Source organism: Carassius carassius, chromosome 8, assembly GCF_963082965.1.
Source record: "Carassius carassius chromosome 8, fCarCar2.1, whole genome shotgun sequence".
In the NCBI taxonomy this organism is placed as follows: Eukaryota; Metazoa; Chordata; class Actinopteri; order Cypriniformes; family Cyprinidae; genus Carassius; species Carassius carassius.
In genome coordinates this window covers 22,778,076-22,795,091 of record NC_081762.1, presented here as the reverse complement: position 1 = coordinate 22,795,091, position 17,016 = coordinate 22,778,076, and the positions used below count along the sequence as shown (strand labels likewise).

The following is a 17,016-nucleotide window of genomic DNA, read 5'->3' as shown; positions in this document are numbered from 1 at the left end:
CAAATATGTTATTGTTTAATTAAATAATTTTAACAAAATTTAGATTTTACAGTGATAAAAGGAGAGATGTGATAAATTTGTAATGAAAATAATATAACAATGCAATAAATCCTGAAATTATATCTTAAAATATGCTTTTTTAAAGCAAAATACAATTATGTATATTGTAAAATACAATTTTATATAATACATATTAAATTATTTTTATTTCAGGGTGAAATTTAGTGAGATTAAACCTTAATTAATAACAAAATTGAATAAACCTTAATTCCAAGCAAGTGTTTATAAATTATCAGTCTGATAATGGATATGTTAAATATTTAGTACTAAATGAATGTGGAGACTCAGTGTGCAATCAATACAGCATTGGTATACAGTATAAAACAAGTAATAAAAGCACTAAATTGCCTGGTAGGTACAGGAAGACATTAGTGCCAGACCACAGACACTTCAGGAAAATATGCACAGCAAGCCAAATGACTTTTGACTGAGTTTCAAATGGCAGAGGTAAGTGCATTAGTGAAAGATGGAAGCAGTATAAGGACACTGATTCAAGAGATATTGATCTTCAGGAAAAGGGAATTCAGCAGCCCATGAAAAGCTTTCAGCAGCCTCATGCATTATGTCAGACAAAGCAAATATTAATGCAATACTGAATACGGTGCTGTTATCTTTCACAAATGGAGAGCAGGATGTGTTAAATAATTGGGTTTAATTGCAATAAATGAAACTAGACACAATTGTGTAGACACAATAAGGCATGAACAATGACAAGCATACAATAATGAAGATTTGACTCATGAATATTGGTGCATGCATGGAATGAAAGAAGACTGTCAAGAAGAAATAATTTAAATAGATTTTCATAATTTAAATAATTAATTAATAAATTCTGTATGTAAATTTGTTGTTTGCCATCATGTAAATATAAAATTAATTTTAAAAGATTTTAATATTTAATTTTGGCTTAATATAAATATATCATTTAATTTTATTAAATAATTTTATGGACAAAAATATAAAGAAATAATCAAACAAATACATAAATACATATAAAACAGTTTTCTTTTTTATGTAAAATTTAATCTTGGCTTGATTTAAATATACTGTGCAACCGGAAAGTATTCATTTGCCAATTAATTGCCAAATTATGAAAGACTTGAAGCTAGAAATTGGTGCCAAAGGTGTTTTAACAAAGTTGTGTACATGTGATTATTATTATTATTATTTTTTATTTTCTTTAATACATTTACAGTACATAATGTGTAAACATTTTACTAGTTTGACTTCTTCCAAAGACTTTTTCAAAACTATAATTCCTGACTAAATGTATAATCAAGTGAAATATTATGAAGTTTCAATAACAATATACAATACTATACCATTCAAAAGCTTGATGTAAATAATATAAATGTAACAAATAAATGTAACTGTAACAAATGTAACAAACAATGATGTTCTTTTAATTTGTCCCCCCTAAAAAAACTGAATAAAAATATTCTCAGCTCTTTTCAACATTAATAATTATAATAATAATAATAATAATAATAGTTTTTTTGTAGAAAATAAGATTGTTAAAAGGATTTCTGAAGGATTGTGTGACTGGAGTAATGATGCAAAAAATTCAGTTTAAAAGTCAGCTTTGATTGTTCCTTATTAACTGTTTAACTGCTCCCCCAAGTGGATATTAAATTATGTTGTGGGATAATTAAATATATTCTAAATAAACTACAAGCATAAAATTATATAGATTTATTTTGTCTTCACATTCTTTCTTGTAACTCCTCCCTCACAGTGGCACAGCTGACTGAATGGCTCATTATGCAGCTCATTATGCGGCCCTTTGTCTTCTCAGGTGTAAATCACAATGATATTCATGATAGTTGACGCCTAATCGCATATGACATTTACAAACAAAAAGTGAAAATTTAGAATTTAGAAAATGTAAATCAATATATTGTTTTCTGTGAGTGAGTAAACAAGATGATTTTCACATAATTTAGAAAGAAAAATTCTAGGCTACAAGCTCCAGTTCTCAAAAGTCCTGGGAAGCAATGTTCTTTATGTGTTTTTTTGCCTTATTCAAGTGTTTTAACATTTTTAATTTTTCACTAACCACGCATATTTTTTTTTCTCAAAAACACAATCATGTACATACATGCTGCTCACATATTATTATAGCCCAGTTTGTGCTGAATACAGAGAGATTAGACTTTACCCATTTAGATGTGCATAAGAAACTGAAAAAGCACAAATGTCAGGGCATGACAAAACTTCTCCAGGCCCCAAAAATACCCTTAGACTCCAGAGGGTTAATATGTTTGCAGATTTCAAACAAACTTCTTTCACATTGTCATTATGGGATATTGTTTGTAGAATTTAGAATTTTTGAATATTGCAGTATTATAATTTTGGAATAAGGCTGTAACATAACATAATGTGAAAAAAGTTAAGTGCTCAGAATACTTTCTGCATGCACTGTATCATTTAATTATATTTTATAATTCAAATAAATGAATAAATATACAAACAAACAAATAAATATAAAAGGCTTCTATTTTAAGTAAAATGCATTCTTGGCTTAATGTAAATATATAATTTAATTATATTTTAAAATTCAAATAAAATAATACAAATATAAAGTAATAAACAAACAAATAAATATAAAACTTTTTTTAAATGAAGTAAAATTTAATCTTGGTTTGATGTAAATATTTCTTTTTTTATTTAAATAAATGAATAAATATATAAACAAATACAAAATAATTTCAAAACAGGCTTCATTTTGATTAAAATTTAAAAAATAAATTTATGCATTTAGCAGAGGCTTTTATCCAAAGCGACTTACAGTGCATTCAGGCTACCAATTTTTACATATCATGTGTTCCCGGGGAATCGAACCCCCAACCTTGCGCTTGATAAGGCAGTGCTCTACCAACTGAGCTACAGGAACACTAAAATTAAAATGTAATTTTGGCATCATGTAAATATATCATTTAAACATATTTTTAAAATTTAAATAAATAACAAATTACAGATTTTGAAAGATACTAAGTACAATAACATTTATTTTATAATGTCATACTGTATTTTTTTAATGAAGTTTAATTAAGACAGGTCCTTGACAATTCACCAACATAGTAAACGAGTTTAAATCAACACTATTCGAGCATAAATATGAATTTGGGGTATGGTAGCTTGTGATGTTGTGGAGAAAACCACAAAAAATTTGTATAGTAAAAATTTATTTGTTTATAATTTTTTTCTGCACACGTAAGTAGTGTATTTTTACATGTAATAACACGTATACATGTAATTTGTGAGCAACAGTATACCAGAAATGCTGTCAATAAACCATAACAAGCTCTGAACATGTCTTTAATTTGCCCCATTTATGTGGTCGGTCTCGTCTGAGCCTCTTTCAGACTCATCAGATTTGGAGGATTATGGCAGCCTCCAAACACGCATCTGAGTTGAGCGGCGGTGTAAGAACAGACGGGCTTGTTAAGGTTCACCCCACACTGTGCAAAGGCCTCTGTCACTTTAATTAGACTACAACCTCCTGCTAATATCACTCAATGACATTATTAGCAGATTAAACATCAGACAATTACACAACACTCTTCATCAATGAGGTACACAGTCAACAAAGAGCTCCTCAACGACCCCTCATCATCTCAAGGTGCATTGTTTGGCTTCCAGAAATTGATCAAGACCAATCGAACATTAATTAAGGAGAAGTGCTGTTTGCCTTGAAACTCTGTCTGGATGTGTCTGTGCTGAGGACAGCTGTGTTGGTATCAATGAACGACTTCAACAGAAACAGAAACAGCTTTGAACAGCCAATATAATGTAGTATTACATAATGACTGATTGGATATGGCATAGATGTATATTTCTCAATTAGGTCTGGTTTATCAGTTTGATTGGTTGATAGTGATTATAACATCATAAAATAAAGAGCTGGTTAAAGCTTGTGTTTTCTCTCAGTCCAATTCGGGTTTCTCTCTGCAGTGAGTGAAAAATTCATATATGCCATATGGAATGAGCATGGAGGGGAAATTGCTCCACTTATGTAACGTATTTCAAACTGGATTTTAAGATGTGTGTTCCTCGCTGACTGGGAAATATTGGTGCTTTTTCAGCTATAGACACTTTTGGACTAAAGACAACTCTTAAAACTCTCTTATTTAATTTCTGCACAATAATGTTCAGCCATATATGCACATTTATAGAGGATTTGTTTTATCTCAAAGTATTTATTTTATTGAGTTTAATAGCATTGGATTATTGATATAATAATTGTATAATATTTTTTCATTTTTTGGGGGAATAATTGACTGGCTTCATTATCAGGCTAGAGCTTAATTTCTTCCAAATGACAATTCCTCCCAAAATAAACAAACAAACATACAATATATTAAACTACACATTTTTTCTTCACAAAGACGAATTAAATTTACCATTTCCCACAAACTCTCATGCAATTCTTGTCATATTCAGTGTTATTATAGTAATGTTTATATACTATTTATATTAATAATATTATAGTATTTAATATATTTTTTAAATAAATGTTTAAATGTACGTAAATATATTTAATCTGTATATATTTTATTTTCAGTTTTCATTTTAATTTTTGTTTAAGATTTTGTGAATCTCAAGTGATATTAACCTAATGCAGCCTTTCTTTCTTCTCTCTCTCTCTCTCTCTCTCTCTCTCTCTCTCTCTCTTCAAGCATATGCTATTTAAGGGGTGCTCCACCTGCATGAGACACACCTGTATCTCACTGGGAGCGTTTTATAGCACAGGTCCTTCGAGAGCGGCCTTAATAAGTCATTCTTCTGGCTGTAATCACTGAGCGAGGAGGAAGAGGCCAGACATTAAAGTAAACGAGCACAGAGCGGGGTCTGCAGGGAACCGTAGCTTAATTACAAAACACTGGTAATCATCTCTGCAACTCTGACCCAGACAGATGTGACCCTGTTGTCAACTTTGTTATTTTTTTAGCCTCCGATTAACACGAGGCCTTCGACTGCCGAGAACGTCAGCGGTAAATGTCCGGGAAGTGACGTCCAAAGCCTATAAAGCCTCTATTAAACAAGTTATGACCCGCAGCTCTGGAGAGCACCTAACATAAAGAGGTCGTAACGCCTGTAATGAGAGCGAGGAAAGCTTGATTAACTGCCAGTGCTGAATGTGAAGGGTCGTTAAGGTTGGTTTTAATGAAGCTCTCCTACTGTTGGAGGACTGACCGCGGTGAAAGTGTTTACAGAACCTAAAAGGGGATTATTTTCAAGGCTTTAAATTGGACTGGACAACAGCTTATAATAACAATCTACGCCCTTCCTCTACTGGGTTCTTGAACGTAATGCTGTTGCCTCTCGAACACAATCTGACAGCCAGTATTTTTGTGTTCCTGTGGACCATGTGACTAGAGTGTTGCCTTGGTTACATGCGCTGTGTCTGAAAAACATATCCGCTTGAGATCTGCTTAGGAAAATAATAATAAAAAAAAAAGATTCTGGAAAATCGATAGAAAGGTAGGCATGAATTATTATTTAGGAGTTATGTAAGACTCTTTAGTACAGCAAACCAAACAAAAAGCAGTGCATTGAAGTGCACTCGGTGTACCTGTCAACGTAAAATAAATATAAAAGGCTTCTATTATAAGTTACATTTATTCTTGGCTTAATGTTAATATATAATTAAAACATCAAAACAGGCTTCATTTTGAGTAAAATGTAATTTTAGCATGATGTAAATATATCAATGAATTATATTTTTATCATTTAAATAAATACATAATGAAAGGTTATATTTTCTAAGCACAATTAAATCATTTTATTTAATTAAAATATGGTTTAAAATTACAAATCAGGATTTCCTCAAGACATGCAGTGAAGCATTAGCAGTCAAAAGGCATGGACAGTCACTTTTGCAGCTGACCCTTTTGTGTAAGCAGTTTATGGGAGGAGAGTATTAAAATAAATCATGCAAAGTTTTGTGTTGGTCATTTAACTGTTACTGTTTAACTGTTACTGCTACTATTTTTTTATCAAGTATCTTCATCCCAGTTTGCACATTGTTAATGTTACTGCTGCTATTATTATCATGTAGTTAGCACTGAATTTGCTACATTACTGTACTATTGTTTTATACATTATTCAATATTGCACACTTGCACATACAGATGCACATAGTCTATATTTCTACTTCTGCAGCATAGTTTTATTTTTATTATGTTTGTTTTTATGTGTGCGTGTTTATTTTTTACATAGTTTGCACTTGTCTTTGCTTTCACTGTGGGAAAAATACAATGTACAGGGAAACTTGTTTTCTTCACTGTGCACATGATAGTAAATGCTTTAAATCCTTGAATTTTACAGGTATTAACAGCATTATTTAACACCCCCCCCCACAAAAAAAAGCCATGTCTTAACCCATTCTGCTTCTGTGTTGTTAGTAGATTACATGCAGTATTATCATTAGATATGTTTCCATCCACCTATTTTTACGCGCATTCTGGGATATTGCAAAAAAAAAAAAAAAAAATGTTAAGCTAGCATGTGTGGAAATATTTAAACCATGTGTGTTACAACTAACCCTGCATCAGCGTTGTACCCTGTGCACTCCATTACACTTGACCACAATGCATTTTCAAAGGGAACAGTTTTTAAAACCTAGTGTTGTACAGAGCTTTATTTACTTTATTATTATAATTTTTTCATTACTTTTGCACTTTAAATTACATGTGATAAAAGGCAGTTGCAAATGTTTTATAAAATTCACACACTAAATGCGCAACATTTTATGTTTTACAAATAAAATGTAATATCTAATTTATTTCGGCACTTCAGGAATATTTTCCTCAAATTCTGAGCTTAAGCATTTTACAGACCTGAGACAGCCTTGCACACTTACTTTCTGTCGCATACAAACACTCTCAAGCCCTGTCCCAAGTGGCACACTTCACATGCACTTGTACTCTTCCGGACTTACAATGACTACCTTGTGCACGTGACCGTTAATTCCACAAGACTGTACTGTGTCCCATTCATTGTTTTAGTTTTCAGAAGGATGTGCTCTTCTGCTAAGCCCATACTGGGGCGAGCTCCGCGGCAGACTTCTAACCGACAGTCAAAGTGGCATTACGTCACAAAAGTGTGGACTAAACAAAAGTGTTTAGGGAGCGATTTGGCACTCAAGTGGCCAGTAAGTTTTAGTTTGTGTTTTACTGGCTCTTCTTTATCCACTGATATTAGGTTTTATACTGACACCTAGTGGCATGGAGGCATTAGGTTTGTTTGCTAACTGCTGCCGCTTCACAACAAAGTCGTTCAAACTTTGTTTCATTCCTTTTCATGTATGTTTTTCCATTTCACTTGACTTCTTGTTCTGAAATTTTATTAGTCCACTTAGGGCTGGGCGATATATCTAACGATATGATCATGCACATCTAGTCAGTAAATCTCCTGCTTTCAAATGGTGCAGCATTTAATAGACAGAGCCGCAGATCACTGACAAGCTACGCAATATTGCGTTCATTATCGCCTTCAATATATAATCCAATATATATATCTTCTGCAAATTCTCCAGCCTAATGCTACAGTGTTTAAAGAGAAGAAGATCAGGACCAATAGCCGGGTTTCCATCCAAAGTGAAATTAACTTATGCACGAAATTTGGAATATTGCACAGAACAAGCACCGTTTCAATCCAACGAGTCAAAGACAACAAAATCATCACTTCCTGATAAAATGGCACTATACATCACTAAGTAAAGTAGGAGAGGGTACTGAATATAATAATTTCCTATATAAATACTTGCACCTCAGCACAAGCAGACGAAACACAATGAATGCGGCTATCGCTTTCGGAGGTGGATGCTGCTGTTTGGGTTTAACAGTTCTGTGAGGCAATTATACAGAAATACTTTGATGACAGACATTGCTCTGGCATTTCAGAATGACTGTAACATCATTTTAGATGCTGTGGAATAAGATCGGTCTGCTGGTTAGTCAGGATTTACCGTCCCATAGCGCAAAGTCACATGACTTTTTTGATGCGCTTGGAGAAGTTTATTCGCAGAATGCATTTCCATCTCTGATTATTCGCATTAACCCTTTTTGCAAAAGTCAAAAACCACTTCAAGCGAGCGTAAAAACATTTTTGCGAATTAAGGCATTTTTATTTGAAATTCAGCATTTCCATCACTCGATTCTGATGCAATACTTCAAAATGTGCATAAAAGCAGGGTGATGGAAACCCAGCTTATGACACAGATCTGAAACAGCTAACCTTGTGGAATTACACTGGATGGAGAAATGTTGCCTGTAATTTCTGAAAGGAAATGTGTCATTTATGTGGGAAGGCCATATGATGAACAAAACTGCCAGGCTGACAGTGGAGGATTATGGGAAGTGTGCCCTCCCATGACAGCAAAGCCATATAGGTCATGGTGAAACACCCTCACCTCTGACTACCCCTGCATGAAAACAGAGTAGAAACATCCTTCCACATTCACTCGCTCTCTCTGACTCACATTCTCGAACACATTCTCGTGCCTCAGACAACTTTTTACAGTACAAACTCTTTGGTCTCTTTGTGCCATTCTGGGGCTCAAAGACTGTCACCGTTTATTCTTAGATACTAGCTGTTCCTTTCTCAGCCCACACAATGTGAGTGAACAAAATGAACTGGAATGACACATACACACACACACACACACACACACACACACACACATACACACACACACACACACACACACACACACACACACACACACTTACCTGCCAGACGAGGGCTTCCATGTGGTCGGTAGCATTCGAGAGCCAGATGCTGAGCACTAATGTGTGGGAGGATGAAGTGAGGACACTAGCGATGACAGCATCCCTCATGGAGAACGGCAGCATGGTGTACACCACAAACACAATAAACAGGAAAAACGACACCTGCAAACAGAGTTAATATTGGAGTGTCATTTAACATCTACAGCTCAAAACATAGGATCAGGATAGATGCTGAAATACACTGCATGACTTTGCCCAGATTTTTTTCCTGATTTACAGGTTAGACAAGTTGACGCTTTTTGCTGAAAGTCAAAGTCAGTCTGCAGATTTGAGTTGACAGATTTCACTGAAAATCACCTAGTGTAAGATGGTCACAGACTCTACGCTGAAATGCTGAAAAGACTGCAGAGAGAATGAAGGTAAGATGGCCTAGGTTATTTACAGAGGTTCTCTCTTGAGCTGACAGGACAGATCATGTAATTGCTGAGGGTGAATTGGCTGGGTTAATCATATGTATCATAATCAACTTGCTCATGTGTTGTCTTCATGGTTTTTATTCAGTTTAGTTGCAGCGATCGCTAGATAACTTTGCCAATATTATGGATTTCCTGGCATGTTATTAATTCTATGAGACCGTTTTGGATTTATGGTCGAGAGCGCCCTTCGGCTTCGAGTATGAATGAAACACACTGAGAGTGTCTCTTGTCCATGTCTCTTGGACATGGACAAGAGAAGACAATGCTGAATTAAGTCGTAGTTTTTGCTATTTTTGGACCAAAATGTATTTTCGATGCTTCAAAAAATTCTAACCGACCCTTTGATGTCACATGGACTACTTTGATAATGTTTTTCTTACCTTTTTGGACATGGACAGTATACCGTACACACAGCTTCAATGGAGGGACTGAGAGCTCTCGGACTAAATCTAAAATATCTTAAACTGTGTTCCAAAGATAAACGGAGGTTTTACGGGTTTGAAACAACATCAGGGTAAGTTATTAATTACATAAATTTGCTATCTGGGTGAACTAACCCTTTAATGGAGCATTGCATGGTTCTGAAATTTCTAACCGTTACTGACACCAGTGGCCATTAGAGGAATTGCAGCCAGTCTCATGCTCGTTCTCAGTGCGCACGCTCTTTTTTTTTTTTTTACTTACGAGGAGTGTCCGTGGGTGTCTGAATTGTACTGGAGGCTGGTCACTTCTTTCCATCCGCAGAGTCCATTTGAAAACACTATTGCCGCTGCTTACTATAATGGCTGGCGTGCCGTACGGTTGTAAGCCCAAGTAGACGAGAACGCGCATGACGTCACATTTTGTGAATTTTCGCGCCAATTCGGGCCCGACTCCTCCACACACAATTGAGCCTACAGGCTGATAGAGGCAACCGTGGTGGACAGTCGAGGTGTCATTCTTTATTTTTACATCATGGTTGGCTCATACATGTACAAATGAAAACTCTATCTTAAAGATTTTTTTTAAGTACAAACCTCCACATAGCTCCTTTAACACCATTAGAACAATTATTGACAATTTCAATTCGGAGAAGAGATTGTCAAATTTGGGGCAAGGAATTGAGATACAACGCCGGACATCACATGTAAACCCATGAGACACAAGATCCTTGGATTGACCCCCCCCCCCCCCAGCCCAACAGAGAACCAGACTGAAATTCCTAAGGGGGGGGGGGCTTTTAACCTCTGGTCTCCACAGAAATCTTAATGTCAGAGAATGCCACAGAAACTGTCTTTTCTAGATATAAATGGACCAAAATGAACTCAAAAAGACTTATAAATGAATATCAGTCCATCGCTTCACTCCATATTCATTTATGTGTAACCCACACATTTGACTATCATGTTTATAATCACTTATTGTGTATGTCTTTTAATAACTATGGGATAGCTTAAGGATTCATAATCATGTTTGGTATGTATGTGTTTGAATCTGCTTGCTTGAAACAGTCCTGACCATCAGTTATTTGTCAAATGTATCATATTCTTGTTATAGGAATCATGTCCAAAATTAGACCCTGCAAAAGTGGGAAAATTCGGACCACGTGCTTGATAAGATAACATATGATTTATGATACCCCCGAGCCAAGACAATATCTGATTGGTCAAGACAACATTTGAGGGATGGCCAACAGGCCAGTTTTAATACTCAGGACACCATAAAAATGCTGCTTTTAGATTTAAGCTTTGCTTCTGCTATTAGTCATGTATGCTTTTAGTTTTTTGCTTTTTAGCTTGTGCTATTAGTCATGCCTGCTTTTAGTTTGCATTTAGCTTTGCTTCTTAGCTTTAGCTTTTAGCCATGCTGTTAGTCATCACTGTTCTTTGAGCGCTGTTCCAGTGTGCTTCGGCCTGCAAGCCTGCTGCTACTTATCCATCAAACTTTACTTCTGTTCTTTTCCGTTTGAGAGTTTCGTGTTCTGAGTTAAGTTTTGTAACGCTGTGTCTCCGAGTCTGACCTCGAGTGCCCGTTCAACTTCAACCAGCCACTCAACTCCGCGTCTTCAGCCAACGGCCAACCACGGGCTTCCCAAGACGTCACTTCAGCGACTACTGAACTTCCAGCCAATCAGCGACAAATCGGGAAACCCCCTTTCAACAACAACATTACATAGGAGACTTAAGTAGTACCTCCAGACATTTGTACTGGTGTATCTTATATAATTTTAACCTCATTGAGGAACTCAACTTGTATGAATGTCTGAGTGCATATGCTTATGTGTTAGATTAGTTTATATGTCTTAGATTTATCTAATAAAGCCTTATTCATATTGAAAATAGAAGTATCTTGTGTTTTGTGCTTACAAGTTAATGCCTTAAACTGCAGATCTTATTACTGTGCTAATTTATAGTGTTTTCACTATACTTTGGATATTCATATCCAGCGCAGATTTTATGTTAAACGGCTCGTTCAGTGAATCGCAGGGTGTCTCAGCGATCAGCCGAGAAACAGTGATTCTGTTCAAATTCCCTTTAAAATCTTAAATGATTCCCTTTGAGCTAAATTGACCTGTTTCCCTTACATATTTATCTCCTCCCACCCGCCCCTCCCCATGTAGTTTCTACGGCACGAGGACGCACCTTCCTGGTAGGGGTGTAATGTCAGAGTTCTGGACTGTTCGGTGTCATGTTTTGCCCCTGTTTCTGTTTTTCCTTATTTGGTCATGTTTCTCTCCTTATTTAGTTTGATTATTCATGCATGCACCTCTGTTTCCCTAATCATCCCCTGTATTTAAGTTCCAGTCTGTGCAGTCTGTCTCTGTCGGGTCTACTTGTTTCTACCTGTGTTTGCCCAGCTCCTTTTGTGGATTAACCTGTGTTTTTGTCATTAATGACTGTGAATTCTATCCCATGGTTCCTAAATTCTTTCCACAGCAGTGTAATGTGACAGTTCTGGGGACCATTCCATTTTTATAAAAATGATAAAAAAATGCAGGTAAAAAGTTAAGTGGGGAAAAGTAGTTGCAAATGTTTTAGAAGATAAACCCACTCGTTTCTGCGCCAATAAAATGCTAACACTTTTTACTGCATGTCTTGCATGATTTGGAGGGAAATTAAACACTAAAATGACATCATGTTTAATTCCTGTAGGAAAATTGTAGATTTAGGGATTTGTTTGGCTATTTGTGTCTTTGAAATTAGCTTAAATTTACATTGAGTCACCACATGTGACGTTTTCATAATGATTCAAGACAAGCACTTCAAAAGTGAACTGATACCATGATGAAACACGGGCCGTGAGTGTTTGTTTGCTTGCCTTCGCCTACAGTGCTGAGAGAGTGAAAGGCTCTCAATCAATACTGACAATTTGATATGTTTGTGCACAAGGCCTTTATTATAGGAGAGTTTCACAATTCATGCTGAGGTGGACTGGAGCTCATTATGACACTGACAGCCTCACAAACACCAACCACCCCAAAACAATCAACCACTCAAATTTATGAATCAGCATCAATAACAGACTCAAAAATTCTAAATCATCTGTGTATATTTGTGTATGTATTTTGGGCTTACACATTATGTGTGTAATATATTTGCGCTCCGGCTCGGCTGTCCAATATAGTATACATTTTTAACAAGATTTTTATATAATAACTTTTTCAGCCTTTCGTAACAGCCGGTTTACAAAACCAGTCTTGCTGCACAAAATGTGCTGCTCAAACTGTTCATACTGAAATGATCAGGGACATTGTTAAAAATAAACTTCAGCTACTTTTTCCATACACTGGGATCCTTCAGAATAATATAAAGAGAGCCTGGAGATACACGCAGAAGCAGCACAAGGTTTGGCAAACTTTCCCCACATTTCACTGTTATCATTGGTTTATGTGGTGTTTAGGAAAAATATGATCTATCCTGCTTTAATCTTGTTACCTCAGGTTTTTGATCATCCAGTAGGCCTTATTGATGTAATAAACGTGGGCGCTCCTGAGCTCATGCATTCATCATCAGAAAGTTACGTAAATTCAGTTTAGTAAATACACTTTTTTGACTGGAAAGATAGATAAGTTCTGGAAGTTTCAGTGTACATCAAGCTCTTTTATCTCAAAAGATCAAGGCATTTGTTCGAAATATGACTTGCAACTTTTACAAGAGGTGAAGCATACTCTGCTAAATTGAATGAAGGTGAAAGGAGAGTGAATATTAATATTTTTTTTTAAAGAAAAACAGAACATATGCTACAGTTTTATTTTTTATGTATTATTTGAGTCATGGTTAACTAACTATTAAAGTAAACAAACTTAATTTGCTGCTTATTAATAGTTAGTAAGGTAGTTTTTAAGTTAAGGTAAGGGGTAGGGTATTAAGGCATTTAAAATATGTTCATCCAAAATAAGGTATTGATATGTGCTTTATAAAAACCAATAAAAAGCCAATATGCTAGTAATATGCATGCTATAAGCAACTAGTTAATAGTGAGAATCGGTCCTTAAAATAAAGTATTACCATTATAGTATAGTTACTTAGTTGTTGCTAATATACTTTTAAGACTTCTGAAATAACATCTGTTATCACTGGCTAACTTGTGTGCTAACATATTTCATGCTGACATTTATCACGGTAGCGAAGCTGCTAAATAACGAATAGGTATTAATATTCATGAACGCTGCTAAGGGGGAAAGCAATAAATTGTACAAGAGGGTCAGAAAACCTGGTGATGTCACTGCCCACATTTACACACATTTAAGGGATAGTTCAACCCTTCTTTCTTCAGTTTCTTTCTTCTGTTGAAGACAAAAGAAGAACTTTGAAGAATGTGGTAGTTGATGATAGCCATTGACACCCATAGTCATTTTGTCCATACTATGGAAGTCAATGGCTACAGTCAACTTTTTTAATACTTTTCTTCTTTTGCCAACACTCATGTTTTTTCAAAAGAACAATAAAAAAATCAGTTTTGCACAATATTTCCCCTTTAAATGATCTGTGGTCTTATAGTTAGTGCCAAACTGCAGGTTTCATCAGGTTTTTAACACTTCAACGATGTAATACGCTCATAAATATTCCAAAATGTATGTTTTATATATATTTTACCCTGAGAGCTTTTTGTGTGTGTGTCTGTGTGTGTGTGTGTGTGTGTGTGTGTGTGTGTGTTTGTGTGAGCGAGGGCTCAACATAGCACTGGAGCCTATGGCAGATAGGGCACTGGACGGCAGCAAAGCCTAATGGATTTCTGGCTTGGTCACAGAGCGCGCACACACACACACACACACACACACACACACACACACACACACACACACACACACACTCTGCCAAGAAACAAACAGATGCAGGGCAGTGATTTTTCTTGAGCCTTATCGATTGCCATTTCTACTCTGAGGAGGATCAGAGAAACCATCAGGAATGGTTACATTTGGCTTGTGAAGGAGAGAATCCCCTAGCAGACAGAATGCTCCGCTGGGCTCCGGGCCAAGGGACCTCTCACACTTTCACCTCGGATTGGACAGATAGCTTGTGTTTTCACTAAAGTTTTGAAGTGTCGTGGTTTAGCCTCAGTTCCATGCCTGCTTAAAGTACTGGTCTACTCGCTACCAGGATTGAGACTGGCAGTTCATTTCAGTGGTCTTATTCTACATCAGACCAGGTTATTTGGAACTCAATCCTAAATATTTTGCCTTTGTATGACCTCTGGTTCCTAGTACATACATGGGAACTAGACTCATGAAGAAATCAAGCATGATACAGCATTAAACTGATAGATCAAGTGAACATACAGTTAGTTAGGTCCATATATATTTGGACACTGACACAATTTTCATAATTACAACTCTGTATGCCACCAGAACAGAATTAAAAATAAAAAGATGAAATTGAAGTGCAGACTTTAAGCTTTTATTCAAAGGGATTAAACAAAATATAACCTAAAATGCTTAGGAATTACAACCATTTTTATACACAGTCCCCCCATTTTCAGGGGCTCAAATGTAACTGGACAAATAAATGTAATCATAAATAAAATGTTCATTTGTAATATTTTGTTGAGAATCCTTTGCAGGCAATGACTGCCTTAAATCTGGAACTCATGGACATCACCAGAGACTGGGTTTCCTCCTTTGTGATGCTTTGCCAGGCCTTTAATGCAGCTGATACAGTTGGGTTGTAATCAGGAGACTGACTTGGCCATTGCAGAATAATCCACTTTTTTTACCTTCAAAAACTCCTAGGTTGCTTTTACTGTATGTTTTGGGTCATCGTCCATTTGTATGAAGCACAGCCCAATAAACTTTGCTGCATTTGGGGGAGACAGTAGCTATATCCCTATACACTTCAGAATTCATCCGGCTGCTTCTGTCTTCTGAGACTTCATCAATAAACACCAGTAACCCAGTACCACTGTGAGCCATACATGATCACGCTTTCACACTGCTCAACCATGTTTCAAAGATGATGTTATATGCTTTGGATGATGAGCTGTTCCAAGCCTTCTCCATACTTTTTTCTTCCTGTCTTTCTGGTACAGGCTGATCTTAATTTCAGCTGTCTAAAGAATGCTTTTCCAGAAGTGGTGTGGCTTTTTTTTTTTTTGGCAAAATCTAATCTGGACTTGTTTGCGCCTTGTGGTGAACCCTCTGTATTTGCTCTGGTGAAGTCTTCTCTTGATTGTAGACTTTGACCGTGAAACACCTACCTCCTGGAGAGTGTTCTTCTCTTGGCTGGATATTGTGAAAGGGTTTTTCTTTACTATGGAAAGGATTCTTTGATCATCCATCAATGTTGTCCTCCATGGACGTTCAGGCCTTTTTATGTTGCTGAGCTCACTATAGTGTGTATTTTTTTCTCAGAATGTACCAACTGTTGATTTGTTCCTGCTATCTCTCTGGTGGAATTGTTTTGTTTTTGAAGCCTAACAATTGTCTGTTTCACTTGTATGGAGAGCTCCTTTGACCACATGATTTGGGTTCACAGCAACAGCTTCCAAATGCAAATGGCACACTTAATCAACTCCAGACCTTTAACCTGCTTAATTGACGTAGAAATAATGAAGGAATATCCTACATCTGTCTATGAAACAGCTTTTGAGTCAATTGTCCAATTACTTATGGTCCCTTGGAAAAGGGGGGAGGTGTAACTCCTCAATCTTTCCTCTAATTTTGATGAGAATACCTTCAAATTAAAGCTCAGATTGTGCAATTTAACCCATATTCATTAACTGTAACTTGAATATGTTTTGGTCAGCAGTTAAAATAATAAAACATGTGCCTGTGTCCAAATATATATGGACCATACAGTTAAAAGGAGTAAATAAATATTTTATGGAGGAATAAATGCTGTAAACAACAAATATTCAAACGAATATGGATATATTTTTTAATTCATTTAACAGCACTTTGTAACAATGTTTTCAAAATCCTTATACTTATTTGCAAATTCAGATTGGATTTTGAATGCCAGATTTTCAGTGTGGACTTTTGGATGTCACTCTATCTTTCCATATGGCTCCCTTTTTTTTAGCCAGTCTTTGTGATCATGACTTGTTGGGCTGAGAACAAATAGAGTCACAGCTGGTTTGAGCTCTGTGAAACTCTCTGATCTCATTTGGAGCGGTTTGCCGGTATTAATCAGTTTTGAATTATCATAGGCATGCAGTAGCTGCCAATGGGATTTGCATTGAGGTTTTGACTGTACGTCACAGATTTCTCATTTGCACTAGATGGAAAAAATGCTCAGCTGCCCAACTCAAAGCCAGGAATCCTAATATCA

At 35.9% G+C, this 17,016-nt stretch overlaps 1 protein-coding gene across 1 annotated transcript in view; it reads right to left on the bottom strand.

The window, feature by feature from the left end:
• Positions 1-17,016, bottom strand: part of LOC132145554 (adenylate cyclase type 2-like) — a 78,496-nt gene that overhangs the window by 34,204 nt on the left and 27,276 nt on the right. The window contains exon 3 of the mRNA XM_059556663.1: positions 8,796-8,957. Coding sequence (XP_059412646.1) covers positions 8,796-8,957 — 162 coding nt within the window. The remainder of the gene's footprint in view (positions 1-8,795; positions 8,958-17,016) is intronic.